The following is a 27353-nucleotide window of genomic DNA, read 5'->3' as shown; positions in this document are numbered from 1 at the left end:
AAAATGCGTTACAATATCTTGTCGCCTGAGTTATCGTACTCTTGCCAAAAAAAAAACAAATTGAAAACCACACGTCTAAATAAAACAGCTGTTAGAAATTCTTTAAAATATACATGCAATATGCAAATACTAGAGAAAGAATTTTGTTTTTTATACAAAATAGCAATGAACTAAAATATCAAATATGTATGAGGGATGTACTCGTCACCATGATAATCTTCATTTTTACTTGCATTTTAACAGTTAGTTGATGTAATGAATTTTAAAATTACATTAAACAAATTGTTCACTTGACAAAAAAACTGTTACATTACATATATATGTACGTCTTTGGACTTAAAATTATACTTAATGCACAGAAAACAACCAAACACATTAAAAGGTCAAAAAATCACAAAGATTTACTTTTAAAAATGAAAACTTTTAAAATATTAAAAGTACATGAAGCTCACAATTCTGCAACCCTGAATGATTGTCCAAGCCATACAATAAATGGACTGCTAGTCGGTTTTTATTCCCAAGCCCCCTCAAAAGTTATTGGACTTATTTAGCTATGCTTCTCTTATTGAAAAGGTTTGGTGTAAGAACTAATAATTATTTAAAACACAATATCTTATTTGCAGACCTCAAATTATAATAACAAAATACAAAAATTAAATTAAAATAGTTACTCCATATTTTCATTGACCCTTTAAAAGAGCGAGCAGCGTTAAGGAATAGATGACATTAAAGTGAACTCTGCTACTTGCACTCCATATGTTTTCTGTCCTATTTTTGAGGTTCTTTATTTTTTAATTTTGCACTTTGCAAAAACTTTTGAAAACTACAAAAAAAAATTATAATAAAGAAGGAACTCTGAGAAACTAATTCATTGGTAAAAAGGTATGAAACATTATAAATTTTTTCTTGACAAGGACTCTGAAATTTAGCTCATAAAACTTAAATTAACATTAAGAAATGAACTTTAATCTTCATATATTAAGTCAAATTGTAAACAATTCTATATTTTGTTTGTCGTATCATACTTAATATTACTTCAAACTTTTCCGACCAAAACCCTAATTCTCATATTTCAAAGAAATTCTTGAACTATTATGGTAGATTTTAGTAGTATATATAGAGTGTTTTTGATTTAAAGTATTAAGTAAATTCAAGATATTTAATAAAAAGTATACAAAAGGGAAATGAAGAAAATAAAAAAATAAAGTATTTCGTTATGACCATAAAAAACATTTCTTTTCAGTTTATGCATTGTTCGAAATTTGGAGAAAAAGTTATTACTTTCGAAATCCCCTAAGTAGCCATTTTACTTCGACAATTTTGGTTTTTGGAAAAAATTGACTGAGCTACCATTTATTTATTTTGGCGGTACTCACCCAAAAATTTTGTATATTGGCATCACTTAACAAACTTATAAAATCCAACTGTCAAAATTCCACAGCAGCGCCATATTGATTTTTTCATTCTTCTGTAGTGTGCGGTGAAATATTTTGCAAGGAACGTAAAAAGTTTTTTTTTCTGTTTTTCCCTTTGGAATTTTCTGAAATTCTAAATTTTTGAAGAATTATTATTTTTAGAAAATTTAGTTTCTAAAAAACAAATGTTTGGATTGTAAAATTTCATTAAAACCAAATCCGAGTTCACAAACAAACTAACTAAAGAACAATAATGGAACAGGAAGGTACGTGTACTACTATATATAAAAAAGAAAGGGAGTGTTTCTGTCTGCTGTTGTAAACGTTTGAAGCAGAAAAAGACGCTTTTAATACAGAAATTTCCCATTTCTCAAAAAGACAAGGATGCATTTTTGTTGGAAGAGTTTTTATTAAATTTCAAATGCTATTACTTTCAGATTATCATGCCCCGCCAAAGAAAATTGGCAAACAACACAACACTTTGCCATTGTGGGGCAATGAGGCTTCAATGAACTTGAACCCACTCATATTGGCCAACATTCAGGGGTCCAGCTATTTCAAAGGTACGTCCGCGAAGGTACAGTCGATGAGGATGACCCTGAGCATCGTAATAAAAGTTTGCATTTTTAACTCAACAAACAAAATTATTCTGAAAATTCTGTTTCCTTTTTTGTGTGTTTCTCCTTTGTTCTTTTTCTTAGTGCACTTGTTTAAATTGAAAACCTATCATGAAGTGGTTGATGAAATTTACTATCAAGTCAAACATTTGGAACCATGGGAACGTGGCTCGAGGAAGACGTCTGGACAGACTGGAATGTGTGGCGGAGTGAGTGTATAAAGTAGATGTTTATTTTTTTTACATTTATTTATATATCTAGTTTTAATTTTGTTTATTGATTCAGTAACTAGCTATGTTTCTTTTTTTATGTTAAAATGTATTAACATTTCCAAATTTTAACTTTGATTTTCATGTGATGTAGTAATTTGTGATTTTATTGTAAGGTTCGTGATTTGATGAATATAAGATATGTTTTTTTTGTAACACTTACGGTAGTTAGGAAAATTTTGCCAAGGTTACTGTCTTGCGAAAAAATAATTTTTAGCGCCAAATTTAACCAGGTGGTGGAAAAAAAGTGTCCACGCAGTTTATCACTATATACGCTTTTAACTAAGAATGTGTGCTGGTTACCGATTTAAACTTGAAACGATTGTTGTTCTTCCCGTACTTATACATACTTCTACATTTTACTTTAAGTATTAACTTAACCGAAACTTTACCATCCCTAACATGCCTTTCATTTTCTTCTCGATATTTTTAATGAGCGATGTTCTTTTAAAATAGACAAGTGCATTTATATTTCATCAGTCTTATTTAATAGAATTCACTAAACAGATGAATAATCATAAAGTAAAGCCCTATGTAACGTTATGAAAATTCCCATTTATAAATCATTCTGCTATAAATTTCAATTATAGAGATTACATTAATTATAGGTACACTGTCAACACAAACGTGTACTTGTTATTTACATCTCAACCGAGTTACCATTATCGCCTTCAATTGCAATCAAAAAGCTTATTCTTATTTACTTACTTAAGGTGGCGTTTGAACTTGGGCCTCACCTAACAAACTTCTCCATCTAGCTAGGTTCCCAGCTATTTTTCTCCAGATTCGCGCTCCAAGTTGGATAAGGTCACTTTCCACTTGTGCACGCCACCTGATTCGCGGTCTTCCTCTATTGCGCTGTCCTGTGGGTGTGGATTCGAAGGCTTTCCGGGTCGGAGCATTCGTTTTAATGCGCTCTACGTGACCCAGCCATCTTAGACTTTTACCCTTGTTGCTAAGTCTACTTCGCTGTACATCCCGTACAGCTCGTCGTTTCATCTTCTCCTCCAATCCCCTTCGATGCATACGGGGCCGTAGATCACACGAAGAACTTTTCTTTTGAACCGACCCAAGGTGCCTTCATCCGCTTTTGTCATAGTCCATGCTTCTGCACCGTATAGCAGGACGGGGATGATAAGGGTCTTATATAGCGACGCTTTGATCCTCCGAGAGAGGACTTTGCCACTCAATTGCTTTCTTAGCCCAAAGAAACAGCGGTTAGCAAGAGTTATTCTGCGTTTGATCTCAGCGCTGGTGTTGTTTTCTACGTTTACAGCGGAGGCTAGGTAGACGAAGTTCTTGACTACCTCAAAGTTACGTCTGTCGATATTGAAGTTTTGACCAAGAAGTCGGTGTTGTAAGTCCTTTCTTGATGACATGTACTTTGTTCCCATTGACATCACGCTGAGTTCTTCCGAATATGTGAATCTCATCAGCATATTCTAGTAATTGGACTGACTTTTGAAAGATAGTGCCTCCAGTGTCGACGTGTGAGCTCAGCGCATCACTTTGTCTAAAAAAAGGTTCTGTTAAGTTGTTACCAACCTAGCAGCGTGAATTCTCCAGGTCATCCTGCACAAATGGACGAGTTTGGCAGGGATGCCAAAATAGCCATGGTTCTATACAGCTCTTCCCTGTCGATTCTGTCACTCTGTCACATGCGGCCTTGAAGTCGATAAAAAGATGGTGGGTGTCGATGGTGTTCTTGGGTTTTTTCCAGGATCTGCCGTAATGTGAATATTTGATCGACTGTAGACTTTTCTGGTCTAAAACCACACTGATAAGGACTTAACAGGTTGTTGACGGTGGGCTTTAGACGTTCACATATTACGGCAGAGAAGATTTTGTATAGTTGGTGCAGTTTAGTGGATCTCCTTTTTTCAGAATCGGGCAAACAATACTGAAGTTCTATTCATCGGGCATGCTTTCTTCCGACCATATCTTACAGTTAGTGCATGCTCCTAACCAACTTATCTCCAGCTGCTTTAAAGAACTCGACATTCAAGCCATCCGCTCCAGCGGAAGGACGCGATTGTTGGCTTTCATCGTCTATGTTGAATGGATCATCCTGCCTGACAGCGGAATTCGGTTCGTCGTCGCCGTTATACAGTCTGCAGAAGTGGTCCTTCCATATCCTCAGGATTGACTGCGGTTCCACTATGATGTTTCCACTTTCGTCTTTGCAGCCTTCAGTTCTAAGTTTATGTACCTATGAATATCGTTTCACCTGTTCATAAAACTTTCGAAATTCATTCCTGCCTTTAAACCTCTCAACATCTTCGACCGCACGCTTCTCATGCCCTCTCTTTTTTTCTTCTCAGAAGTCGGTGTTCCTCTCGCCTCTTCTGCTCATAGAGCTCATGAGCATCTCTCGTCCTTTTATGCAGCGCCGCTTTGCGTGCCTGTTGTTTGGCTGCATTTGCCTGCCCACATTCCTCATCAAACCAGGGTTCCTTGTTGGTTGCTTTAAACCCCAGCACGTCAGAGGCGGTTTCTCTGATTGCATCTTTGCAACGTTGCCATTGGTTTTCGATACATTGTTTTGGCGGCAGAGAACTTCGAGAGAGGTTGCTTGTAATTCGGTCGCAAAATTATTTGGCGATCTCTTGCGATTGTAGACGTTGTACCTCCTCACAGCATCTCCCTGTTTTGGCTTGGGTCTGAAAACCCGAAGTGCTACCTTGGTCCGAGTCGATGTTAGCTCCTCAGAAAGTTCAAACATCCATGATGCTGGAAGTGTGTCTGGCTTATTCAGTGTATTTTATTAAGGAGCTTTCTGAACTTGAAGCTTTTGAGAACAAAAATCTGTCAGAGCTTTAAAAGGCGAAACACTTAAGACAATGCTATTTATTGTTGAACCGAGTATAACCACGTTTTTTGGTCATAGTATTTTGAAATTATAATCGACATTAATATGAAGTAAAATAATCAAATTTCACTTTTCTCAAATACTCTAACAACACAAGAAGATCAAAACAAAATATTTTGCTGTAACACAGAAGTTCTGAAGAATTAATAAAATTTGGCAACATAATTTAAATCCTCAACTTAATTATTTAATCACATTTAAGTTTGTATCGTTTTTGTGTGTGTTTTCAGGTGCGAGGAGTGGGTGCGGGTGGAATTGTCTCAACTGCGTTTTGTCTACTTTACAAACTGTATACGCTGCGCCTTACAAGGAAACAGGTTAATGGCCTCTTAAATCATTCAGATTCACCATATATCCGGGCATTAGGTAGGTGGTAAGTCGATCGGGTGCATACCATGATTACTACACTCAGAATTGTTTCTTCCAATACCTACATAATATGTTTATGTAACTGTTGTGTTTTTCACTTCACCTCGGTGCTTATTGTTTTTATAAAAAAGACTTTTTATCTAAACAAAAGATCAGGTATGTGCTGAAAGCAATGAGCTATAACTAACTTGTTTCTTTTTTTCTTGTTTCTTCTCCCAAACCGTCTGCAATTTTTGGATGATGTAGGCTTTATGTACATTCGCTACACTCAGCCACCAGCCGATTTGTACGATTGGTATGAGGATTACTTACTTGACGAGGAGGAAATTGATGTGAAGGCTGGTGGTGGCCAGGTGAGTCACCAGTATGACCCAAAATGTCTACTCCATGGGGAGTGTATTTTGTTGACAGTGATAAATGTAGTTTTTGTTTTTTTCTTTAGACAATGACTATCGGACAAATGTCCCACCAATTTCTTACTAAGCTCGATTGGTTCTCGACACTTTTTCCTCGTATACCTGTACCGATTCAGAAACAAATCGAGAAACGTCTTGAAAACTTTTGTATGGTGAACAAAGTGAATTTCAATCAGTATAATGTTCGACCTGGTGCTGCTCCGAGTGGGGCGCGTGGTGTACCTGGTACTGGGTTAGCCGGAGGTAGTTCGAATCAGTATGATGGCGAACGTGAATATGTCGATCGAGGGAGAAGAGACGATCGTGACAGGGAGTATTATGGCCGCGGTGCTGGTAGTGCGGTGGGGAGCTACCGTCCAGAACATGACGAACGCAACACCGGCTTTCACGACTATCGTAGGCCTGCAGATGACCGTCACAACAGATCGCCATCAACTCGCGATCGCTCTGAGCGGCGTGAAAAACACAAAAAGAAGCACAAACATAAGTCTCGAAGCCGTAGTCGTAGTCGTGATCGTTATAGAGAGCCCTCGAAAAGCAGCTATCGCGGCGGTGGAGGTTCCGAACGGGACTATGATTCCTACGACAGAAGATATCGTTGAACATATTTTTTTTTACAACCAGCTGTAGACGGGAAAGACACAAAATTGAAACATGTTATGGATCTACAATAGTTTTTAAGGAACACACAAATTTGCTATATATCATTTTTTAATTATTATTTTTTGTTTACTAGCGTATAATATTAACATAGGCGAATTGTTGATGCTCAGGTTAAAGTTTTTAACTTTTATGTTTTTATCTTGCTCAGTTGAAAAAAAATCACTAAGATCACACTAAAACGCGCGAATTAGAATAATAAACAAAATACTGATATGAAATGATGTGTGTTTTATTCTTTGTGATTTCAATCAGCTTTCGTAATCAGAATCAGAAGCAATGGGAATATGCAAGAGTTAAAATTTGGAACCAATGAAAAAATGTAAGTCTTATCATGATAGACAGAGGATGTGGCTGATGCAGGGGCTTATTTATTGTAGGGTATTTAAAAGGGATTCAACCCTGGGCTGTAGTGACTTAGGTCTGTATTTTGTGGATACTTTATATATGGGCAAAATTCAGCTTCATTTCTTGCCAAGGGGATGATCCTGCGGTTGTAAAAATACAAGTGAAAGACTACATACACATGAAAGAAGCTTGGGACACAAACATTATGTTCTCAAAATAAAAATAAAAAACTGATTCCAAGTTATTTGAGCAGTAAGAAGATGAAAGAAAATATTGGCGACGAACAGAGGCACGTTTATGCAAAACTGCTTGCATTATTCATGTTTTGAGTGGGTCTATAATGCAAAACTTTTTAGTTCATTGGATTCACAAATATTTGGAGCTCGAGTAATCGAAAAAAATTATTCAATTCAGTCATTGGTGTGCTTTATAGGGCAGGCCAAAGTTGAAGATTTTTTATGATGATATGATTTTTTTTCTTAAATTTTAATGTAAAAACTAGAAAAAGGGCTTCGAAACGCTTTTTGTTTCTGTTTTCATAATATGCTTTGTCATAATTTAGATCGATAATAATACAAAAATGTAATTGTTTAATTTAATGTTTTTAGAAACTACTTTTTGCACACTTTTTCGACTTCAAAGGTGCTAAGATCTCAACTGATTCAGAATCCGTATATCTTTAGCGTTAGGAAAGGTCTTTAGTCAGAAATAAGTCGCGTAATTTTAATAAACTTAAGACGTTAATGTCAAAAGAAATATATTTTTTTCTGTCTTCTTGCCTAAAGATGAAATTAATAATAACCCTAATTTTTTCAATTTTTAGTTTATTACACTAACATGACCAAAACTAAATTTTCTTTGTATGCAGAAGTGGCGTAGCTCATATTTGTTCATAAACCTACAAAAAATTGTTGAAACATTGTTTCTGCACCCAAGACTTTGGTCTTATCGAAAACCAAAAGAAGTATTTAAAAGACATTTTTCGCACTATGGACTGGTATAAGGTTATAGGAAGAAATAAGGGCCCATTTAAAATTATTGTTATGGATGGATCTGTGATGTTTTTGACTACAAAATTTTAAACAAATCCAAAGATTAATGTTAATACATAAAGGGAAAGTGGAATGGCTTAAGATTCAATGGCCTCAATTTTTAAAAGAGACCCCCTTCAATATTTCTAACAAGTACAGCAATAACGAAGACGTGCTTTTTGAAACTGTGATATTAAAAATAGAACATCTACAATAATCACGAATTACTGTTTCCAAAAGGAAATGCCGTAAGTGAAGCCAAAAAGAAAGATTTACTAGACTTACTAAATTTTATTCCCCCGAGTTACCAGGTCTTTTATAAGAACTTGACAACTGTTTCAACAGAAAGAGACAATGGCTTAGTTGAATACGTACATGATGTTTATAAAAACTTATTTGAGGGAAGAAAACATCCCTCTGTCGGACTGGCTGGAAACAGCCCTGATATGAACCCAATTGAAAACGTGTGGGAGCTGATGAAGAGGGAAGTAGTTAAAGATGCGGTCACTTATTGAAAGATAAAGTGTGGAATCACTACCCTAAATTGCAAGACAAAGTCAAATCATGCATTGACAGTATGCCGCGCAGAATTGAGGCTTTTATTAAAGCAAACGGAGGTTCAACAAAATATTTAAACAAATTACAAAAACAACAACAACAAAACTGAAAATATTAATTTAAAAAAAAATCTTTAAATCTGTTGCTTTATTTCTAGGAAGTAGTTTATATTCTGCATACAAAATAATTTAAATGCATTACAATATTCGAAAACGTGATTAAAATAACTGGAAATTAAAATTTTGCATAAAATCTAGAGTGCGTCTAATAATATGGCCAGGGACTGTATTGCTTAACATAAATCCAAAAGATTAGCTGCGTCATTTTGCATCGAACTGAGCTAGACAGATTTGAACTGATGAAGTCAGTAATTTTCCCTACTCTTTTTTCATGGAAAATTCTTTGGAATTACGATTTGGTGGATTTTAAAAAGATGATTTTATTTTAAAAAAAAGGTGAATCATTTCTGTTTTATGTTTATTACCTAAGATTTTCAAGAGTTTTAGTAAAATTTATATAAGGATTAGAAGAGTCTTGAGCGCAGGATTTACTCAAATAATCATGTCCGATATACAAAAGGTCACAAAAGAACTTAAATAAATATGAATTAATTGCGGATGAACATAATAACGAATATGGAATCTCTCTACTGCACGCTAGAATCAGATGCATGGAATTTTTTTTGAAGCTTGCGAATACTCTTTGACAAGAAGAAGAAGGTACTGATGAATCGATTGGGACCAGCGAGGCGGAAAAAAGAAGAAAACAAGAGATCCAAAGGCGTTTTGGCGATGAGCTTGGCCTTGATGTGAATAAACCAAAGCAAGGGTTTTGAAATACTAATGATGGAAACATTGCAAGAATAACAGTCAATTGCAACAGCTCGAATAACTAGAGTCAATGGAGAAGTTATAATGAGGCTCAAAGTAATATTGAATGCAGTTAAATATGGGAAATATACTAAGAAAACAGCAGAGCTTTTAAAACAAAAGTATCATGAAAACTACTCACACCTACTCTACAAAAAATATTGCTTCATAGCCAAAATATCATTGAATATCAATCACTACCACTTGAAGAACTGTTAGAAGAAGCCCAGGAGTGCAAAAATAAAGACTAAAAGAAATATCGATATCGGAATACGTGTAAAGTTTCAAAGATTCGGCAGAATGATTACCAATTTAACATGCTTGCAACCTCTTCGAATCCACTTGTTTCTTCCTTAAGGCACGTGAGAAGCCAAAAAGAACGATACTCTCCAGAAATGATGAGTTTATTACACATTTTTCGGACTCAGACGATAGTTTTCATGAAATTTAGTGTTTAAATATTAATTTGTTTTGTCTTTTTTTCTTTTTCCACTGTTTGACTTGTTATATATCACCAAAATACATTATGTACTCTTGAATACTGGAAAATAAAAAATATACTTTTTTCTCACTGTTCACCTGGACAGAGCGAATACATGCAGATATTTTAAACCGGGAATCAGGAAGCTTTGGATGCACATCTTTTCATGACATCGATTGTGCCCCTCAAAATGACCTTACCAACTGACGAAAACAATGCCACATGGATCAATTTTCGTCTGTCTTTAACACGATTTGAATACAAAGAGGAAACACTTGACCTCATATGCGAAGAAAAAAACCGTGTGAAAAATGAAATACAGTTGACGTTGTAAAGCAAGGAACGGGAACAACAAATAACGGTAAAACATCACGAAGATTTTTTGAAAATCCCCTTCTGGCTGCAGAGATCACCAAAATAGATTCAAGGTTGATAACGAGACTTTCAGTCAAATTGGAAGTAGTTTGCTGCAATTTTTCACTTTATACAGACAAATTTAAGGTTTATTCTGAAGAGACAGCTAAATTGGCGATTTCGTTATACCCTTGGTAACACATGCCTGCAACATTTCATAAAGTCTTATTACACGGAGCAGAAGTAATACAAAGTGCATCTTTGCCAGTGGGTTCACTTTCAGAGGAGGCCGAGGAAAGCAAAAATAAGGACTACAAATATTAAAGTACCCACCACTTCAGGAAATGTTCTCGGCTATCTACAAATGAGGATGTTTTCCACATGATCATGATATCATCTGATCCCTTTATAACCCAATTAAGACCGGAACCAACAAAAAAAACCCTCCATTGAGTGAAGAAGCTCTTGAATTAATTAATTAATATTTTTTTTTATGACTACGTAATTTTGTATACATTTATTTTTTGTTTATTTATTTATTTTATTATAAGTAATTTTTGTAATGTTTACATATTAAAGCAAAAAGTGTTATAAAACATTATTTGTTATTTATTTTATATGAACAATAAACCTCAAATTTTAGAAATATCTCAATAACTCATCTTCCAATTGTAATTTTTAGTCCAAATTTTGAGGAAATGTGTGTTTCCCTAACCCACACATGTGTGCCAAATTTAATTTCTCTCCGATTTATATTACAGGTTTTATCGATTTAAATTTCAAATGCTTTTCAACCTTTGGTTTTCTCTACGTGGCAAGACAACAGAGTTTGGACCAGATAATATCGGCTCTTAATGCCGTTAAAAATGAGGTTCACCAACAAGTTTAAGCGAAATTGACCCAAATGAACTCCCTTCAGACTCCAATATTTGTCTCAATTTGTTGGTTCTATACTTAACCAATTTAATATTGAATCAGATAAAGTTCAAGGCAAATAAGTCTCTGGACTTAGGGTTACCTATGGTAAGGATTTGATTTCACAGAAAATATTACTCAAAATTAGGCCTTTTTAATAAAACAACTAAAATCGTTAATCGAGGGAATTTATTTTGAATTCTTATGAATGCTGCATTCAGATTTTTGTCATATAATCGTTTTTTGAAAACTAGGCCCGCAATATCAAAAATATCCAATAAACTTACCAAGTTAGCAGGACGGGTTACGTATCTTCAATATATTTGATGAATGTGGAATTGACGCTTCTGAGAAAAACACCATCCATTCATTAGACCAGTAGATGTTCTTCCCCATTTTTATATTCGATTGGATTTTTGGGAATTTCAGGGTTGTCAGGAAGAATTTAGGAAGTCGCGTTTCTTTATGTAGTTCATAGTTTGGTGTGTTATTAGAAAAAAGTAAACACCTTTTCAGAAAAAAACGTTGCAACTTCTCTACCTGGACATACTCCTAGTGCCACCACACTTGAGAACAGTACAACATTATTCTTCTTGAATTTAGCTGAGTGTATAATCGTTTCATTTTTTAAGACTTGTAACCATGTCGAACGTATGATTTTTTGCAAATAATTAGTCTGTTATGGAGGTTTTTTGTCCCACACATGCTTTTACTCCCGTATCTCAAAATTCAAATAATTCTTACAATAAATAATATAGTTAATATTCCATTTCTTCGTCTTTTCTCTATTTGAGGTTATCCCGGATGTGTGTTTAGGGTCATTGTCTTGTTAAAATACATATCATTGACCAGCGATTTAAATCTCCCACACCACTTACAGAGAAACATCTCCCGACCATAACATTTTGCATGACCAGAAATTACGGCAAAAAATACTACAATGTCCATATGGTAGTAAAAATTTCTGGTCATTTGTAAAAAATGTGAGTAACACTACGTCTTCATGTGCTTTTCATATTCGGTTTTAGATTGTTATCCTTGTTCTTCGGATGTGGACTACAAACGGCAGCGTATGATAAGCTCATTAAATTCTGATCTTGAATCAAAAACCGTTTAGAATTTAATGCTTAGAAAACTCAATGCTGTCTACTGTCACAAAAGCGTAACCCTCCCCCAATGCCACTATCCATGAGTGGTACTTGCATCGAGGAGACTGAACAGCTTTCAGTCTTAGGTATGTGCATCACAAACCACTTGTTGTGGAGTGATCACATATTTGACATCGCCAAAAATGCTGTTGAATGTTTAGGTTTTCTCCGACGTTGCAAGAAATATTTACCTATTCTTATCTGGTTATAATTTACAAAGCTTTCATTCGTCCAAACTTGAGTATAACTCTTATATTTCGGCTGGTGCTCCAATAACGTACTTGAGTCTTCTGAATAGAATTAAAAAATGAGCTCTGGAAATGATAGGAGGTCGTTCTCTTACCGAGACCTTTGTTCCTCTTGAACACCGCCACAAGGTCTCGTGCCTGTCATTGTTTTATTGCTACTTTTATAAACAATGCTCTATTGAAATAGACAGTTAAATAACAACAATCCCACCCTAAAATAATTCAACCGTAATACCCTTATTGCTAGGAATGCCTATCTGTTAACCCTAGAGCCCAATTTCGGACGTATTGTTAAGTAGAGAGATTCTTTCTTTAGCCGCACTACACGAATGTGGGATGCTTTACTAGACTCAATATTTCCCACTCATTACAATGTGCAGGCATTCAAAACCAATGTGCATCGGAATCTCCTTTCCAATCCTATCCTCACTTCCTAATTGCTCGCACTGTGTATAATCATTATAAGGGTATTCATGTCCCCTTGAGTGCGCGTACAATATAAAAAAAGAACCACCTAGTTGTTGAAAAGCAGTAACCAAAAAGTTGTTGTTTACCCGCTGCTTCCAAATAAAACGCTCCGTTTTGTGTCAAATAACTCGGAACTTCTTTTCATTGCCCCATAAACTCTCCGCCCTATTATGGTTATCAAATATTAAAACGATATTAGATAATAGTTGATAATTATCAACAAAATTAATGAATCGGTATTATGGTGATCAATTATCAATATTTTTGATAAATAGTGAATTAAAAGATCTATTGTGAATAGCTTAATTGATAAACCCATCAAATTTTCTATCAGCTACAAAATCTTCGTTGACAAATGTATGAAGTATTCGTAAATGGTAAAGAATTGTAATTTAAATACGATTTATAAAAGTTTTTTTTGAATATAGGAAAAAAGAAAAATTTACTTAATGGAAACAACTTACATTATTCCGCCGAAATTATTTAGACCTCAACACAATAACACATTACAAAAATGACAAACGTCAAACGCCAAACAAAACCTATTCACAATCGTATTTTGATTAGTATTCACAATGGGTGAAAAATTATCACTTTATAATACTCATAATACCTACATAATTATCAATGTATTTATAGAAGTTATCAAATAATTGATAGCCATAATAGGGCTGCCTGCTAAAATCATATTCCGTCCAGTCTATGTGCCTTTTGGCCGCCTCTAACCATTTCACCTTATTTTGTGGTCGTCCAAATAGTGCAGCATCTCATAGCTTAAGTTTTACCGTTGTAAATGACAGCGGATGCTATTTTTCCCGTTTCTTTTGCTTAGTGTTACTTAATGCACATTTACCTTGTTTACTTTAAGATCTAGGTCGTCCTGAACGTGGTTCTTCCTCAAGAAGTATTTTTTGAGCGTCGTCGTGCAGTTATGGTACGTTGAATGCAACCCCCTTCGATATCTTGATCTGTAAAGCAACTTCTTATGATTTGCTATCTTTAATAAGAGTGATGATGATTGATGGCAGAACGGTTTTCAATCTTGCTTCCACAACTTTTCCCATTTTGAACTAGTCAATAATATGAATCCCAAACAAATTTGATGACGACAAAACGTGGCTTTTAAATAATAGCCTGCCAATTTAAAAGAACGTGTTACGCATTGTTCGGGTAAAGAACTTCAGGTAAAAACCCAACCTTTAATTCATAAAAAAATACACCAGACAGACGAAGTTCAGCTCAAGCTCTCGACTTGAAGTGTTTTCACAAGCTTTATAAAAAGGAACAAAAAAACGAGTTTTATTTGAACAGTAAATGCATTTGTTTAATGTTTATCGTGAAATGTTAGGCATGTTAGAATAAAAAGGAGTAGAATCGTGTAATGTATGTTTTAATTTAAAAAAAAGTACGCGTGACAAAAATTATAATAATACGAGGAGATTTTACTTTATTGTCTCCCCTTATCCTTTGAGACTTGTCATACCAGCACGCATGACTTCATCAACAAGCAGGAGGTTACTAGCAATAACGGAGCAGGAATTGAGAATTTGTTTTTTAACAATATAATTATCATAAACTCCCAAGTCGACAGGTTTCATTGGTTCTCCTGTTGCCAAGTCCAGACCTACGGCATCAGGATTCAGACGATCTTCCTCGGTTAATTTGACAATGGTATCCTGGGCATCGTAGCCACTGTTAATGGCCAAGTTCTTGGGAATGACCAAGAGGGATTCAGCGAAAGCCTGAACTCCTAAACGCACTTTTCCCTTGATTTCGTCTTTGTATTTCATCAACTGATTATAAGCACGGATCTCAAAGGCACCAGCTCCAGGAATGAGGCATTTATCATTGATGGCATTGTTAATGGCCCTTAAACCATCACGAATGGCATCCTTGATTTGAATAATGGTGTGCTTGTTGGGTCCCTTAATGAGAATGGTCACCGATTGTGGGTTCTTGCATTCCTCCACAAAGGTGTACTTATTTTCTCCCAAAACGTGTTCGTAAACAACACCAGCATAACTGAAAACATCAGAAATAATTAATTACATACTTTCAAGCAATTTCGCAGCAAGTCTTACCCCAAATTGGACTCCTCCATTTCATCCAAGGAATTAAGAGCCATACCACCGCATGCTAAGGCCAAACGTTCCATGTTCCTCCTCTTGGCACGTCGCAGGGCCATTATTCCTTCTTTTGCCAAAGCGTCCAACGACATGGGGTCGATTCCCTTTTGGTTGATTACAACGAATGTCTTGTCGGTGCCGTCGCAGAGCTTCTTCTTCAATTCAATGATCTTCTTCACACGCTGATCAATGAATTCACGTTCTGCCAGCACAAACTTCTCACGCTCTTCTGCGGTCTTGTAGAAGAACCCAGAATTGACCTCTGATTTCTCGTATTCGAGGGAAACATTGCAAGTCAAAATGTAGGCGTTCTCCAAACGTTTTGGCATGTCAGGATGTCTAGTGCCGTGATCCATAACAATACCACGAATCAGACTAGTGTCGGTGGAAGTCTTATGTTGCATTTCCATTAATTCAACCATATGCAAGTCAATTGGCTTCTCTTCTTGACGAATGGCCAACAATGCATCCACACAAACTTCAGTGAGCAAATCAGCCAAACTTGAATGAACTTTAGTTTTCAAACTTGTCCTTGCTACATCAACCAGATTTTTCTTGTTCACCTCAATAGGCACCTTCATGGACTCAAGGACTTCCAGAGCCTTGATTTTAGCCTTCTCCACACCTTCGGTCAAGATGCGAGGATGCAGACCTTCAGACAAGAAGATATCAGCCTGCTTCAGGAGCTCGCCGATAAGGAGAACAGTGCAAGTTGTTCCGTCACCAGTTGAATCGTCTTGAGCGGTACTGGCACGAGCAATCATCGAAGCGGTTGGATGTTGGATCTGCATTTCGTGGAGAAGCACATTACCATCCTTGGTGATTTTAATATCGCCAGCGCCAGAAACCAACCTGAAAATTATAATTAAAGTATTTAAGTAACCGATTTGCATTTAAGTAAATACTTTGTTGTTAACAAATAAGTGTCTGCCGCGTGATCAGACTCAAGAAATATAAAAGAACATTATTCAATTCAAATGACAGAGCATTTTGTTCAAGCGCACGTTTTATAGCAAATTTACACACACATTATGAACTTACTGGCTAAGTGCGCCTAACTTCGAGACAGAATTTGACAGTTTTACAGAAAGTTTCGTTCAATTATTTGATCTGTGATCAGACTTGAACAATTAAATTAAACATTGATCAAGTCAAATGACAGTTCATTTTGTTCTAGCGCACGTTTTATAGCAAATTTACACACAAATTATAAACTTACTGGCTAAGTGCGCCTAACTTCGAGTCAAATGGCAGTTTTACAGAATGTTTCGTTCAATTATTTGATCTGTGATCAGACTCGAGGAATTAAATAAAACATTGATCAAGTCAAATGACAGTTCATTTTTTTCTAGCGCACGTTTTATAGCAAATTTACGCACAAATTATAAACTTACTTTCTAAGTGCGCCTAACTTCGAGACAGAATTTGACAGTTTTACAGAAAGTTTCGTTCAATTATTTGATCTGTGATCAGACTCGAGGAATTAAATAAAACATTAATAAAGTCAAATGGCAGTTCATTTTGTTCTAGCGCAAGTTTTATAGCAAATTTACACACATTTTATAAACTTACTGGCTAAGTGCGCCTAACTTCGAGACAGGATTTGACAGTTTTACAGAAAGTTTCGTTCAATTATTTGATCTGTGATCAGACTCGAGGAATTAAATAAAACATTAATCAAGTCAAATGGCAGTTCATTTTGTTCTAGCGCACATTTTATAGCAAATTTAAACGCAAGTTATAAACTTACTGGCTAAGTGCTCCTAACTTCGAGTTAGAATTTGGCAGTTTTACAGAATGTTTCGTTCAATTATTTGATCTGTGATCAGACTCCAGGAATTAAATAAAATATTGATCAAGTCAAATGACAGTTCATTTTTTTCTAGCGCACGTTTTATAGCAAATTTACGCACAAATTATAAACTTACTTTCTAAGTGCGCCTAACTTCGAGACAGAATTTGACAGTTTTACAGAAAGTTTCGTTCAATTATTTGATCTGTGATCAGACTCGAGGAATTAAATAAAACATTGATCAAGTCAAATGACAGTTCATTTTGTTCTAGCGCACATTTTATAGCGAATTTACACACAAATTATAAACTTACTGGCTAAGTGCGCCTAACTTCGAGACATAATTTGACAGTTTTACAGAAAGTTTCGTTCAATTATTTGATCTGTGATCAGACTCGAGGAATTAAATAAAACATTAATCAAGTCAAATGGCAGTTCATTTTGTTCTAGCGCACATTTTATAGCAAATTTACACACAAATTATAAACTTACTGGCTAAGTGCGCCTAACTTCGAGTGAGAATTTGACAGTTTTACAGAAAGTTTCGTTTAGTTATTTGATCTGTGATCAGACTCGAGGAATTAAATAAAACATTAATCAAGTCAAATGGCAGTTCACTTTGTTCTAGCGCACATTTTATAGCAAATTTACACACAAATTATAAACTTACTGGCTAAGTGCGCCTAGCTTCGAGACAGAATTTGACAGTTTTACAGAAATTTTCGTTCAATTATTTGATCTGTGATCTGACTTTTATAGCAAATTTACACACAAATTATAAACTTACTGGCTAAGTGCGCCTAACTCCGAGACAGAATTTGACAGTTTTACAGAAAGTTTCGTTAAGTTATTTGATCTGTGATCAGACTCGAGGAATTAAATAAAACATTAATCAAGTCAAATGGCAGTTCATTTTGTTCTAGCGCACGTTTTATAGCAAATTTACACACAAATTATAAACTTACTGGCTAAGTGCGCCTAACTTCGAGACAGAGTTTGACAGTTTTACAGAAAGTTTCGTTCAATTATTTGATCTGTGATCAGACTCGAGGAATTTCGTTCTAGCGCACGTTTTATAGCAAATTTACACGCAAATTATAAACTTACTGGCTAAGTGCGCCTAACTTCGAGACAGAATTTGACAGTTTTACAGAAAGTTTCGTTCAATTATTTGATCTGTGATCAGACTCGAGGAATTAAATAAAACATTAACCAAGTCAAATGGCAGTTCATTTTGTCCTAGCGCACATTTTATAGTAAATTTACACACATTTTATAAACTTACTGGCTAAGTGCGCCTAACTTCGAGACAAAGTTTGACAGTTTTACAGAAATGTTCGTTCAATTATTTGATCTGTGATCAGACTCGAGAAATTAAATAAAACATTAACCAAGTCAAATGGCAGTTCATTTTGTTCTAGCGCACATTTTATAGCAAAATTTACACACATTTTATAAACTTACTGGCTAAGTGCGCCTAACTTTGAGTCAAATGGCAGTTTTACAGAAAGTTTCGTTCAATTATTTGATCTGTGATCAGACTCGAGGATTTAAATAAAACATTAATCAAGTCAAATGGCAGTTCATTTTGTTCTAGCGCACATTTTATAGCAAATTTACACACAAATTATAAAATTACTGGCTAAGTGCGCCTAACTTCGAGACAAAGTTTGACAGTTTTACAGAAATGTTCGTTCAATTATTTGATCTGTGATCAGACTCGAGAAATTAAATAAAACATTAACCAAGTCAAATGGCAGTTCATTTTGTCCTAGCGCACATTTTATAGTAAATTTACACACATTTTATAAACTTACTGGCTAAGTGCGCCTAACTTCGAGACAAAGTTTGACAGTTTTACAGAAATGTTCGTTCAATTATTTGATCTGTGATCAGACTCGAGAAATTAAATAAAACATTAACCAAGTCAAATGGCAGTTCACTTTGTTCTAGCGCACATTTTATAGCAAATTTACACACAAATTATAAACTTACTGGCTAAGTGCGCCTAGCTTCGAGACAGAATTTGACAGTTTTACAGAAATTTTCGTTCAATTATTTGATCTGTGATCTGACTTTTATAGCAAATTTACACACAAATTATAAACTTACTGGCTAAGTGCGCCTAACTCCGAGACAGAATTTGACAGTTTTACAGAAAGTTTCGTTAAGTTATTTGATCTGTGATCAGACTCGAGGAATTAAATAAAACATTAATCAAGTCAAATGGCAGTTCATTTTGTTCTAGCGCACGTTTTATAGCAAATTTACACACAAATTATAAACTTACTGGCTAAGTGCGCCTAACTTCGAGACAGAGTTTGACAGTTTTACAGAAAGTTTCGTTCAATTATTTGATCTGTGATCAGACTCGAGGAATTTCGTTCTAGCGCACGTTTTATAGCAAATTTACACGCAAATTATAAACTTACTGGCTAAGTGCGCCTAACTTCGAGACAGAATTTGACAGTTTTACAGAAAGTTTCGTTCAATTATTTGATCTGTGATCAGACTCGAGGAATTAAATAAAACATTAACCAAGTCAAATGGCAGTTCATTTTGTCCTAGCGCACATTTTATAGTAAATTTACACACATTTTATAAACTTACTGGCTAAGTGCGCCTAACTTCGAGACAAAGTTTGACAGTTTTACAGAAATGTTCGTTCAATTATTTGATCTGTGATCAGACTCGAGAAATTAAATAAAACATTAACCAAGTCAAATGGCAGTTCATTTTGTTCTAGCGCACATTTTATAGCAAATTTACACACATTTTATAAACTTACTGGCTAAGTGCGCCTAACTTTGAGTCAAATGGCAGTTTTACAGAAAGTTTCGTTCAATTATTTGATCTGTGATCAGACTCGAGGATTTAAATAAAACATTAATCAAGTCAAATGGCAGTTCATTTTGTTCTAGCGCACATTTTATAGCAAATTTACACACAAATTATAAAATTACTGGCTAAGTGCGCCTAACTTCGAGACAAAGTTTGACAGTTTTACAGAAATGTTCGTTCAATTATTTGATCTGTGATCAGACTCGAGAAATTAAATAAAACATTAACCAAGTCAAATGGCAGTTCATTTTGTCCTAGCGCACATTTTATAGTAAATTTACACACATTTTATAAACTTACTGGCTAAGTGCGCCTAACTTCGAGACAAAGTTTGACAGTTTTACAGAAATGTTCGTTCAATTATTTGATCTGTGATCAGACTCGAGAAATTAAATAAAACATTAACCAAGTCAAATGGCAGTTCATTTTGTTCTAGCGCACATTTTATAGCAAATTTACACACATTTTATAAACTTACTGGCTAAGTGCGCCTAACTTTGAGTCAAATGGCAGTTTTACAGAAAGTTTCGTTCAATTATTTGATCTGTGATCAGACTCGAGGATTTAAATAAAACATTAATCAAGTCAAATGGCAGTTCATTTTGTTCTAGCGCACATTTTATAGCAAATTTACACACAAATTATAAAATTACTGGCTAAGTGCGCCTAACTTCGAGACAAAGTTTGACAGTTTTACAGAAATGTTCGTTCAATTATTTGATCTGTGATCAGACTCGAGAAATTAAATAAAACATTAACCAAGTCAAATGACAGTTCATTTTGCTCTAGCGCACATTTTATAGCAAATTTACACACAAATTATAAACTTACTGGCTAAGTGCTCCTAACTTCGAGTTAGAATTTGGCAGTTTTACAGAATGTTTCGTTCAATTATTTGATCTGTGATCAGACTCCAGGAATTAAATAAAATATTGATCAAGTCAAATGACAGTTCATTTTTTTCTAGCGCACGTTTTATAGCAAATTTACGCACAAATTATAAACTTACTTTCTAAGTGCGCCTAACTTCGAGACAGAATTTGACAGTTTTACAGAAAGTTTCGTTCAATTATTTGATCTGTGATCAGACTCGAGGAATTAAATAAAACATTAATAAAGTCAAATGGCAGTTCATTTTGTTCTAGCGCAAGTTTTATAGCAAATTTACACACATTTTATAAACTTACTGGCTAAGTGCGCCTAACTTCGAGTTAGAATTTGGCAGTTTTACAGAATGTTTCGTTCAATTATTTGATCTGTGATCAGACTCGAGGAATTAAATAAAACATTAATCAAGTCAAATGACAGTTCATTTTGTTCTAGCGCACATTTTATAGCAAATTTAAACGCAAGTTATAAACTTACTGGCTAAGTGCTCCTAACTTCGAGTTAGAATTTGGCAGTTTTACAGAATGTTTCGTTCAATTATTTGATCTGTGATCAGACTCGAGGAATTAAATAAAACATTAATCAAGACAAATGGCAGTTCATTTTGCTCTAGCGCACGTTTTATAGCAAATTTACGCACAAATTATAAACTTACTTTCTAAGTGCGCCTAACTTCGAGACAGAATTTGGCAGTTTTACAGAATGTTTCGTTCAATTATTTGATCTGTGATCAGACTCGAGGAATTAAATAAAACATTGATCAAGTCAAATGACAGTTCATTTTGTTCTAGCGCAAGTTTTATAGCAAATTTACACACATTTTATAAACTTACTGGCTAAGTGCGCCTAACTTCGAGACAGAATTTGACAGTTTTACAGAAAGTTTCGTTCAAATATTTGATCTGTGATCAGACTCGAGGTATTAAATAAAACATTAATCAAGTCAAATGGCAGTTCATTTTGTTCTAGCGCACATTTTATAGCAAATTTACACACATTTTATAAACTTACTGGCTAAGTGCGCCTAACTTCGAGACAGAATTTGACAGTTTTACAGAAAGTTTCGTTCAATTATTTGATCTGTGATCAGACTCGAGGAATTAAATAAAACATTGATCAAGTCAAATGACAGTTCATTTTGTTCTAGCGCACATTTTATAGCGAATTTACACACAAATTATAAACTTACTGGCTAAGTGCGCCTAACTTCGAGACAGAATTTGACAGTTTTACAGAAAGTTTCGTTCAAATATTTGATCTGTGATCAGACTCGAGGTATTAAATAAAACATTAATCAAGTCAAATGACAGTTCATTTTTTTCTAGCGCACGTTTTATAGCAAATTTACACACATTTTATAAACTTACTGGCTAAGTGCGCCTAACTCCGAGACAGAATTTGACAGTTTTACAGAAAGTTTCGTTAAGTTATTTGATCTGTGATCAGACTCGAGGAATTAAATAAAACATTAATCAAGTCAAATGGCAGTTCATTTTGTTCTAGCGCACGTTTTATAGCAAATTTACACACAAATTATAAACTTACTGGCTAAGTGCTCCTAACTTCGAGTTAGAATTTGGCAGTTTTACAGAATGTTTCGTTCAATTATTTGATCTGTGATCAGACTCCAGGAATTAAATAAAATATTGATCAAGTCAAATGACAGTTCATTTTTTTCTAGCGCACGTTTTATAGCAAATTTACGCACAAATTATAAACTTACTTTCTAAGTGCGCCTAACTTCGAGACAGAATTTGACAGTTTTACAGAAAGTTTCGTTCAATTATTTGATCTGTGATCAGACTCGAGGAATTAAATAAAACATTAATAAAGTCAAATGGCAGTTCATTTTGTTCTAGCGCAAGTTTTATAGCAAATTTACACACATTTTATAAACTTACTGGCTAAGTGCGCCTAACTTCGAGTTAGAATTTGGCAGTTTTACAGAATGTTTCGTTCAATTATTTGATCTGTGATCAGACTCGAGGAATTAAATAAAACATTAATCAAGTCAAATGACAGTTCATTTTGTTCTAGCGCACATTTTATAGCAAATTTAAACGCAAGTTATAAACTTACTGGCTAAGTGCTCCTAACTTCGAGTTAGAATTTGGCAGTTTTACAGAATGTTTCGTTCAATTATTTGATCTGTGATCAGACTCGAGGAATTAAATAAAACATTAATCAAGACAAATGGCAGTTCATTTTGCTCTAGCGCACGTTTTATAGCAAATTTACGCACAAATTATAAACTTACTTTCTAAGTGCGCCTAACTTCGAGACAGAATTTGGCAGTTTTACAGAATGTTTCGTTCAATTATTTGATCTGTGATCAGACTCGAGGAATTAAATAAAACATTGATCAAGTCAAATGACAGTTCATTTTGTTCTAGCGCAAGTTTTATAGCAAATTTACACACATTTTATAAACTTACTGGCTAAGTGCGCCTAACTTCGAGACAGAATTTGACAGTTTTACAGAAAGTTTCGTTCAAATATTTGATCTGTGATCAGACTCGAGGTATTAAATAAAACATTAATCAAGTCAAATGGCAGTTCATTTTGTTCTAGCGCACATTTTATAGCAAATTTACACACATTTTATAAACTTACTGGCTAAGTGCGCCTAACTTCGAGACAGAATTTGACAGTTTTACAGAAAGTTTCGTTCAATTATTTGATCTGTGATCAGACTCGAGGAATTAAATAAAACATTGATCAAGTCAAATGACAGTTCATTTTGTTCTAGCGCACATTTTATAGCGAATTTACACACAAATTATAAACTTACTGGCTAAGTGCGCCTAACTTCGAGACAGAATTTGACAGTTTTACAGAAAGTTTCGTTCAAATATTTGATCTGTGATCAGACTCGAGGTATTAAATAAAACATTAATCAAGTCAAATGACAGTTCATTTTTTTCTAGCGCACGTTTTATAGCAAATTTACACACATTTTATAAACTTACTGGCTAAGTGCGCCTAACTCCGAGACAGAATTTGACAGTTTTACAGAAAGTTTCGTTAAGTTATTTGATCTGTGATCAGACTCGAGGAATTAAATAAAACATTAATCAAGTCAAATGGCAGTTCATTTTGTTCTAGCGCACGTTTTATAGCAAATTTACACACAAATTATAAACTTACTGGCTAAGTGCTCCTAACTTCGAGTTAGAATTTGGCAGTTTTACAGAATGTTTCGTTCAATTATTTGATCTGTGATCAGACTCCAGGAATTAAATAAAATATTGATCAAGTCAAATGACAGTTCATTTTTTTCTAGCGCACGTTTTATAGCAAATTTACGCACAAATTATAAACTTACTTTCTAAGTGCGCCTAACTTCGAGACAGAATTTGACAGTTTTACAGAAAGTTTCGTTCAATTATTTGATCTGTGATCAGACTCGAGGAATTAAATAAAACATTAATAAAGTCAAATGGCAGTTCATTTTGTTCTAGCGCAAGTTTTATAGCAAATTTACACACATTTTATAAACTTACTGGCTAAGTGCGCCTAACTTCGAGTTAGAATTTGGCAGTTTTACAGAATGTTTCGTTCAATTATTTGATCTGTGATCAGACTCGAGGAATTAAATAAAACATTAATCAAGTCAAATGACAGTTCATTTTGTTCTAGCGCACATTTTATAGCAAATTTAAACGCAAGTTATAAACTTACTGGCTAAGTGCTCCTAACTTCGAGTTAGAATTTGGCAGTTTTACAGAATGTTTCGTTCAATTATTTGATCTGTGATCAGACTCGAGGAATTAAATAAAACATTAATCAAGACAAATGGCAGTTCATTTTGCTCTAGCGCACGTTTTATAGCAAATTTACGCACAAATTATAAACTTACTTTCTAAGTGCGCCTAACTTCGAGACAGAATTTGGCAGTTTTACAGAATGTTTCGTTCAATTATTTGATCTGTGATCAGACTCGAGGAATTAAATAAAACATTGACCAAGTCAAATGACAGTTCATTTTGTTCTAGCGCAAGTTTTATAGCAAATTTACACACATTTTATAAACTTACTGGCTAAGTGCGCCTAACTTCGAGACAGAATTTGACAGTTTTACAGAAAGTTTCGTTCAAATATTTGATCTGTGATCAGACTCGAGGTATTAAATAAAACATTAATCAAGTCAAATGGCAGTTCATTTTGTTCTAGCGCACATTTTATAGCAAATTTACACACATTTTATAAACTTACTGGCTAAGTGCGCCTAACTTCGAGACAGAATTTGACAGTTTTACAGAAAGTTTCGTTCAATTATTTGATCTGTGATCAGACTCGAGGAATTAAATAAAACATTGATCAAGTCAAATGACAGTTCATTTTGTTCTAGCGCACATTTTATAGCGAATTTACACACAAATTATAAACTTACTGGCTAAGTGCGCCTAACTTCGAGACAGAATTTGACAGTTTTACAGAAAGTTTCGTTCAAATATTTGATCTGTGATCAGACTCGAGGTATTAAATAAAACATTAATCAAGTCAAATGACAGTTCATTTTTTTCTAGCGCACGTTTTATAGCAAATTTACACACATTTTATAAACTTACTGGCTAAGTGCGCCTAACTTCGAGACAGAATTTGACAGTTTTACAGAAAGTTTCGTTCAATTATTTGATCTGTGATCAGACTCGAGGAATTAAATAAAACATTAATCAAGACAAATGGCAGTTCATTTTGCTCTAGCGCACGTTTTATAGCAAATTTACGCACATTTTATAAACTTACTTTCTAAGTGCGCCTAACTTCGAGACAGAATTTGACAGTTTTACAGAGAGTTTCGTTCAATTATTTGATCTGTGATCAGACTCGAGGAATTAAATAAAACATTAATCAAGTCAAATGGCAGTTCATTTTGTTCTAGCGCACATTTTATAGCAAATTTACACACAAATTAGCTTCATTTAGTTATTTGATCGGTGATCAGACCGCCACAAGCTATTGATTCAGAAACATATGCAAACTAAACTAAAACAAGTCTTCGTAAAGGAACAAAATATGGTCACAGAAGCTCCTTTAAATTTATTGAAATAGGTTACTGACTGGATAACATGCACCTAATCCTCTCGGACAAAAGAAAAAGGGCAACATTCAAAGACAGGATAGATTTCATACCAGTTTTAATAAATAAAATACAAAAATCCTCTTCCATAAAACAAAATGCATGACGCATCTGGTGCGACATAACCTAGAAATAGACACACCTCCGTGCTAACCATCTGCATTTGTTCGAAGGATTTTAACTACATTAGATTTAAATTACTTTGTTCTAATGTACATTTTGTCTTATTATATGACTTAAATTTAATATTTTCTTACATTTTCATGGTTCCCTTAGGTCCGAGGTTAGTTCTCATGACATCCTGTAGTCCCTTTGCGGCCGATATATTTATAGCCAATGCTTGAGCTGCACGGGCAAATTCGGCTTTTGGATTTAACAAACTAATTGATGCCATTTTTTAATTGAATTGATTCTTTATAAATTTCAAGCAATTAAACAAAAATTATTCTAGAATTTTCGAGATCTAACACAGCGGACAACGGCGAAGGAAAGTTTAATTTCAATCAGACGAAAAATGTGGCCAACATAAAGAAAAAGTTTAGCCGACGAAAACGCCAAAAATGACAATCAAACAGAATCCACAATCCACTTTTAATTTAGTTCCAATGGACACAAATTTAGGCGCGTCCCATCAAAAAAGATCTTAAGGCCTTACTACATGGAGTACAAATAATCATTGTTGATGTTGGTAACAATATTTCTTTTTGCAATACACTTTTTGCCTCCTTACTTCTGCCAAATATTCTAAGATGTTTATGACTTCAAAAGTTGGATCGTCCGAATCGATTTCAGAAATTAATTTTGTTCAAATAAATATTTTTGTTTTATTTTTCGTACAAATAATTACTCACTCCAGTATTGTCTTTTTTACAGTAAAGGTTAGTACGCAGCTCGATCTAAAATTAAGCTCAATTTTTTTTCTAAAAGTAATGCAAACTTGAGCTAAATTTTAGCAGAGAAGAAAATTGAAAAGAAAATGCAATTTAACTTGTGGAAACTAGCCTCCAAGTTTTAAATAAAGGTATGTTCCATCACGATCATCGCTTAATTTTTTTAAAATTTAAATACAGTTGTTCTCTAACTCAATTGAATACAACTATTTACAAACTATTTCTTGTTAAAAAAAAAACTTTTAAATATATTTATTTATTAGTTTCTTTGAAATATCATTTTTCTATGTTCAGGCAAATTCTCTGAAAAGATAATAAACTCGTAATAAATTCACCAAGCAATTTATCAATCCGTTATGCTATGACAGCAAGATAACCAACACTATGAAACAAAAATATGAAATTTAAGCTAGTTCTGCGTAGTGCTTGGCTACAAAGCTTTCTTAATTTTAGCTTGACTAAGTTTTAGATAGAATTTTGTGTGAAACTAAATGTTAGCTAGGGCTGCGACAATCTAATAGACTGCTAATTAGCAAAACACGTTTTGGTTATTAGTATAAACTCAAATTGGCACGCTGCAAAAATTAAACCCAATAATGCCTAAACGTGTGTTTAGCTATTTGTTATTGGTAAGGACATCAATACATGTTTCTGTTTGATTTATCAAATGAACTGTTATTCTAAATCAAGTCATACTG

At 34.4% G+C, this 27353-nt stretch overlaps 2 protein-coding genes across 6 annotated transcripts; one reads left to right on the top strand and one right to left on the bottom strand.

Annotated features, from left to right (window-relative positions):
- Positions 1-1451: 1451 nt before the first annotated feature.
- On the top strand, positions 1452-6836 carry LOC129940533 (pre-mRNA-splicing factor 38B). Of its 5 annotated transcripts, XM_056048902.1 has the most exons (6): positions 1452-1681; positions 1853-1978; positions 2117-2241; positions 5401-5536; positions 5786-5892; positions 5982-6836. In XM_056048902.1, exons 1-6 carry the CDS (start codon positions 1669-1671, stop codon positions 6555-6557), a joined length of 1083 nt encoding a protein of 360 aa, XP_055904877.1. In that variant the 5' UTR covers positions 1452-1668; the 3' UTR covers positions 6558-6836. The 5 variants fall into 5 exon arrangements, with proteins under 5 accessions (XP_055904877.1, XP_055904882.1, XP_055904878.1 ...); XM_056048903.1 differs by lacking the exons at positions 1452-1681; positions 1853-1978 and adding an exon at positions 1986-2022; XM_056048907.1 differs by lacking the exons at positions 5786-5892; positions 5982-6836 and having other exon boundaries at positions 5401-5547.
- Positions 6837-14409: 7573 nt separating this feature from the next.
- On the bottom strand, positions 14410-26308 carry LOC129940105 (T-complex protein 1 subunit zeta). The gene is made up of 3 exons (XM_056048349.1): positions 26023-26308; positions 15117-16013; positions 14410-15057 (listed from the first exon to the last, which is right to left on the bottom strand). The coding sequence occupies exons 1-3, from the start codon at positions 26157-26159 to the stop codon at positions 14496-14498; spliced, it is 1596 nt and encodes a 531-aa protein (XP_055904324.1). The 5' UTR covers positions 26160-26308; the 3' UTR covers positions 14410-14495.
- Positions 26309-27353: the final 1045 nt, after the last annotated feature.

This window comes from Eupeodes corollae, chromosome 1 (assembly GCF_945859685.1).
Source record: "Eupeodes corollae chromosome 1, idEupCoro1.1, whole genome shotgun sequence".
Classification (NCBI taxonomy): Eukaryota; Metazoa; Arthropoda; class Insecta; order Diptera; family Syrphidae; genus Eupeodes; species Eupeodes corollae.
Note: the sequence above shows the minus strand (reverse complement) of the source record. Positions and strands in the feature narration are given on the sequence as shown.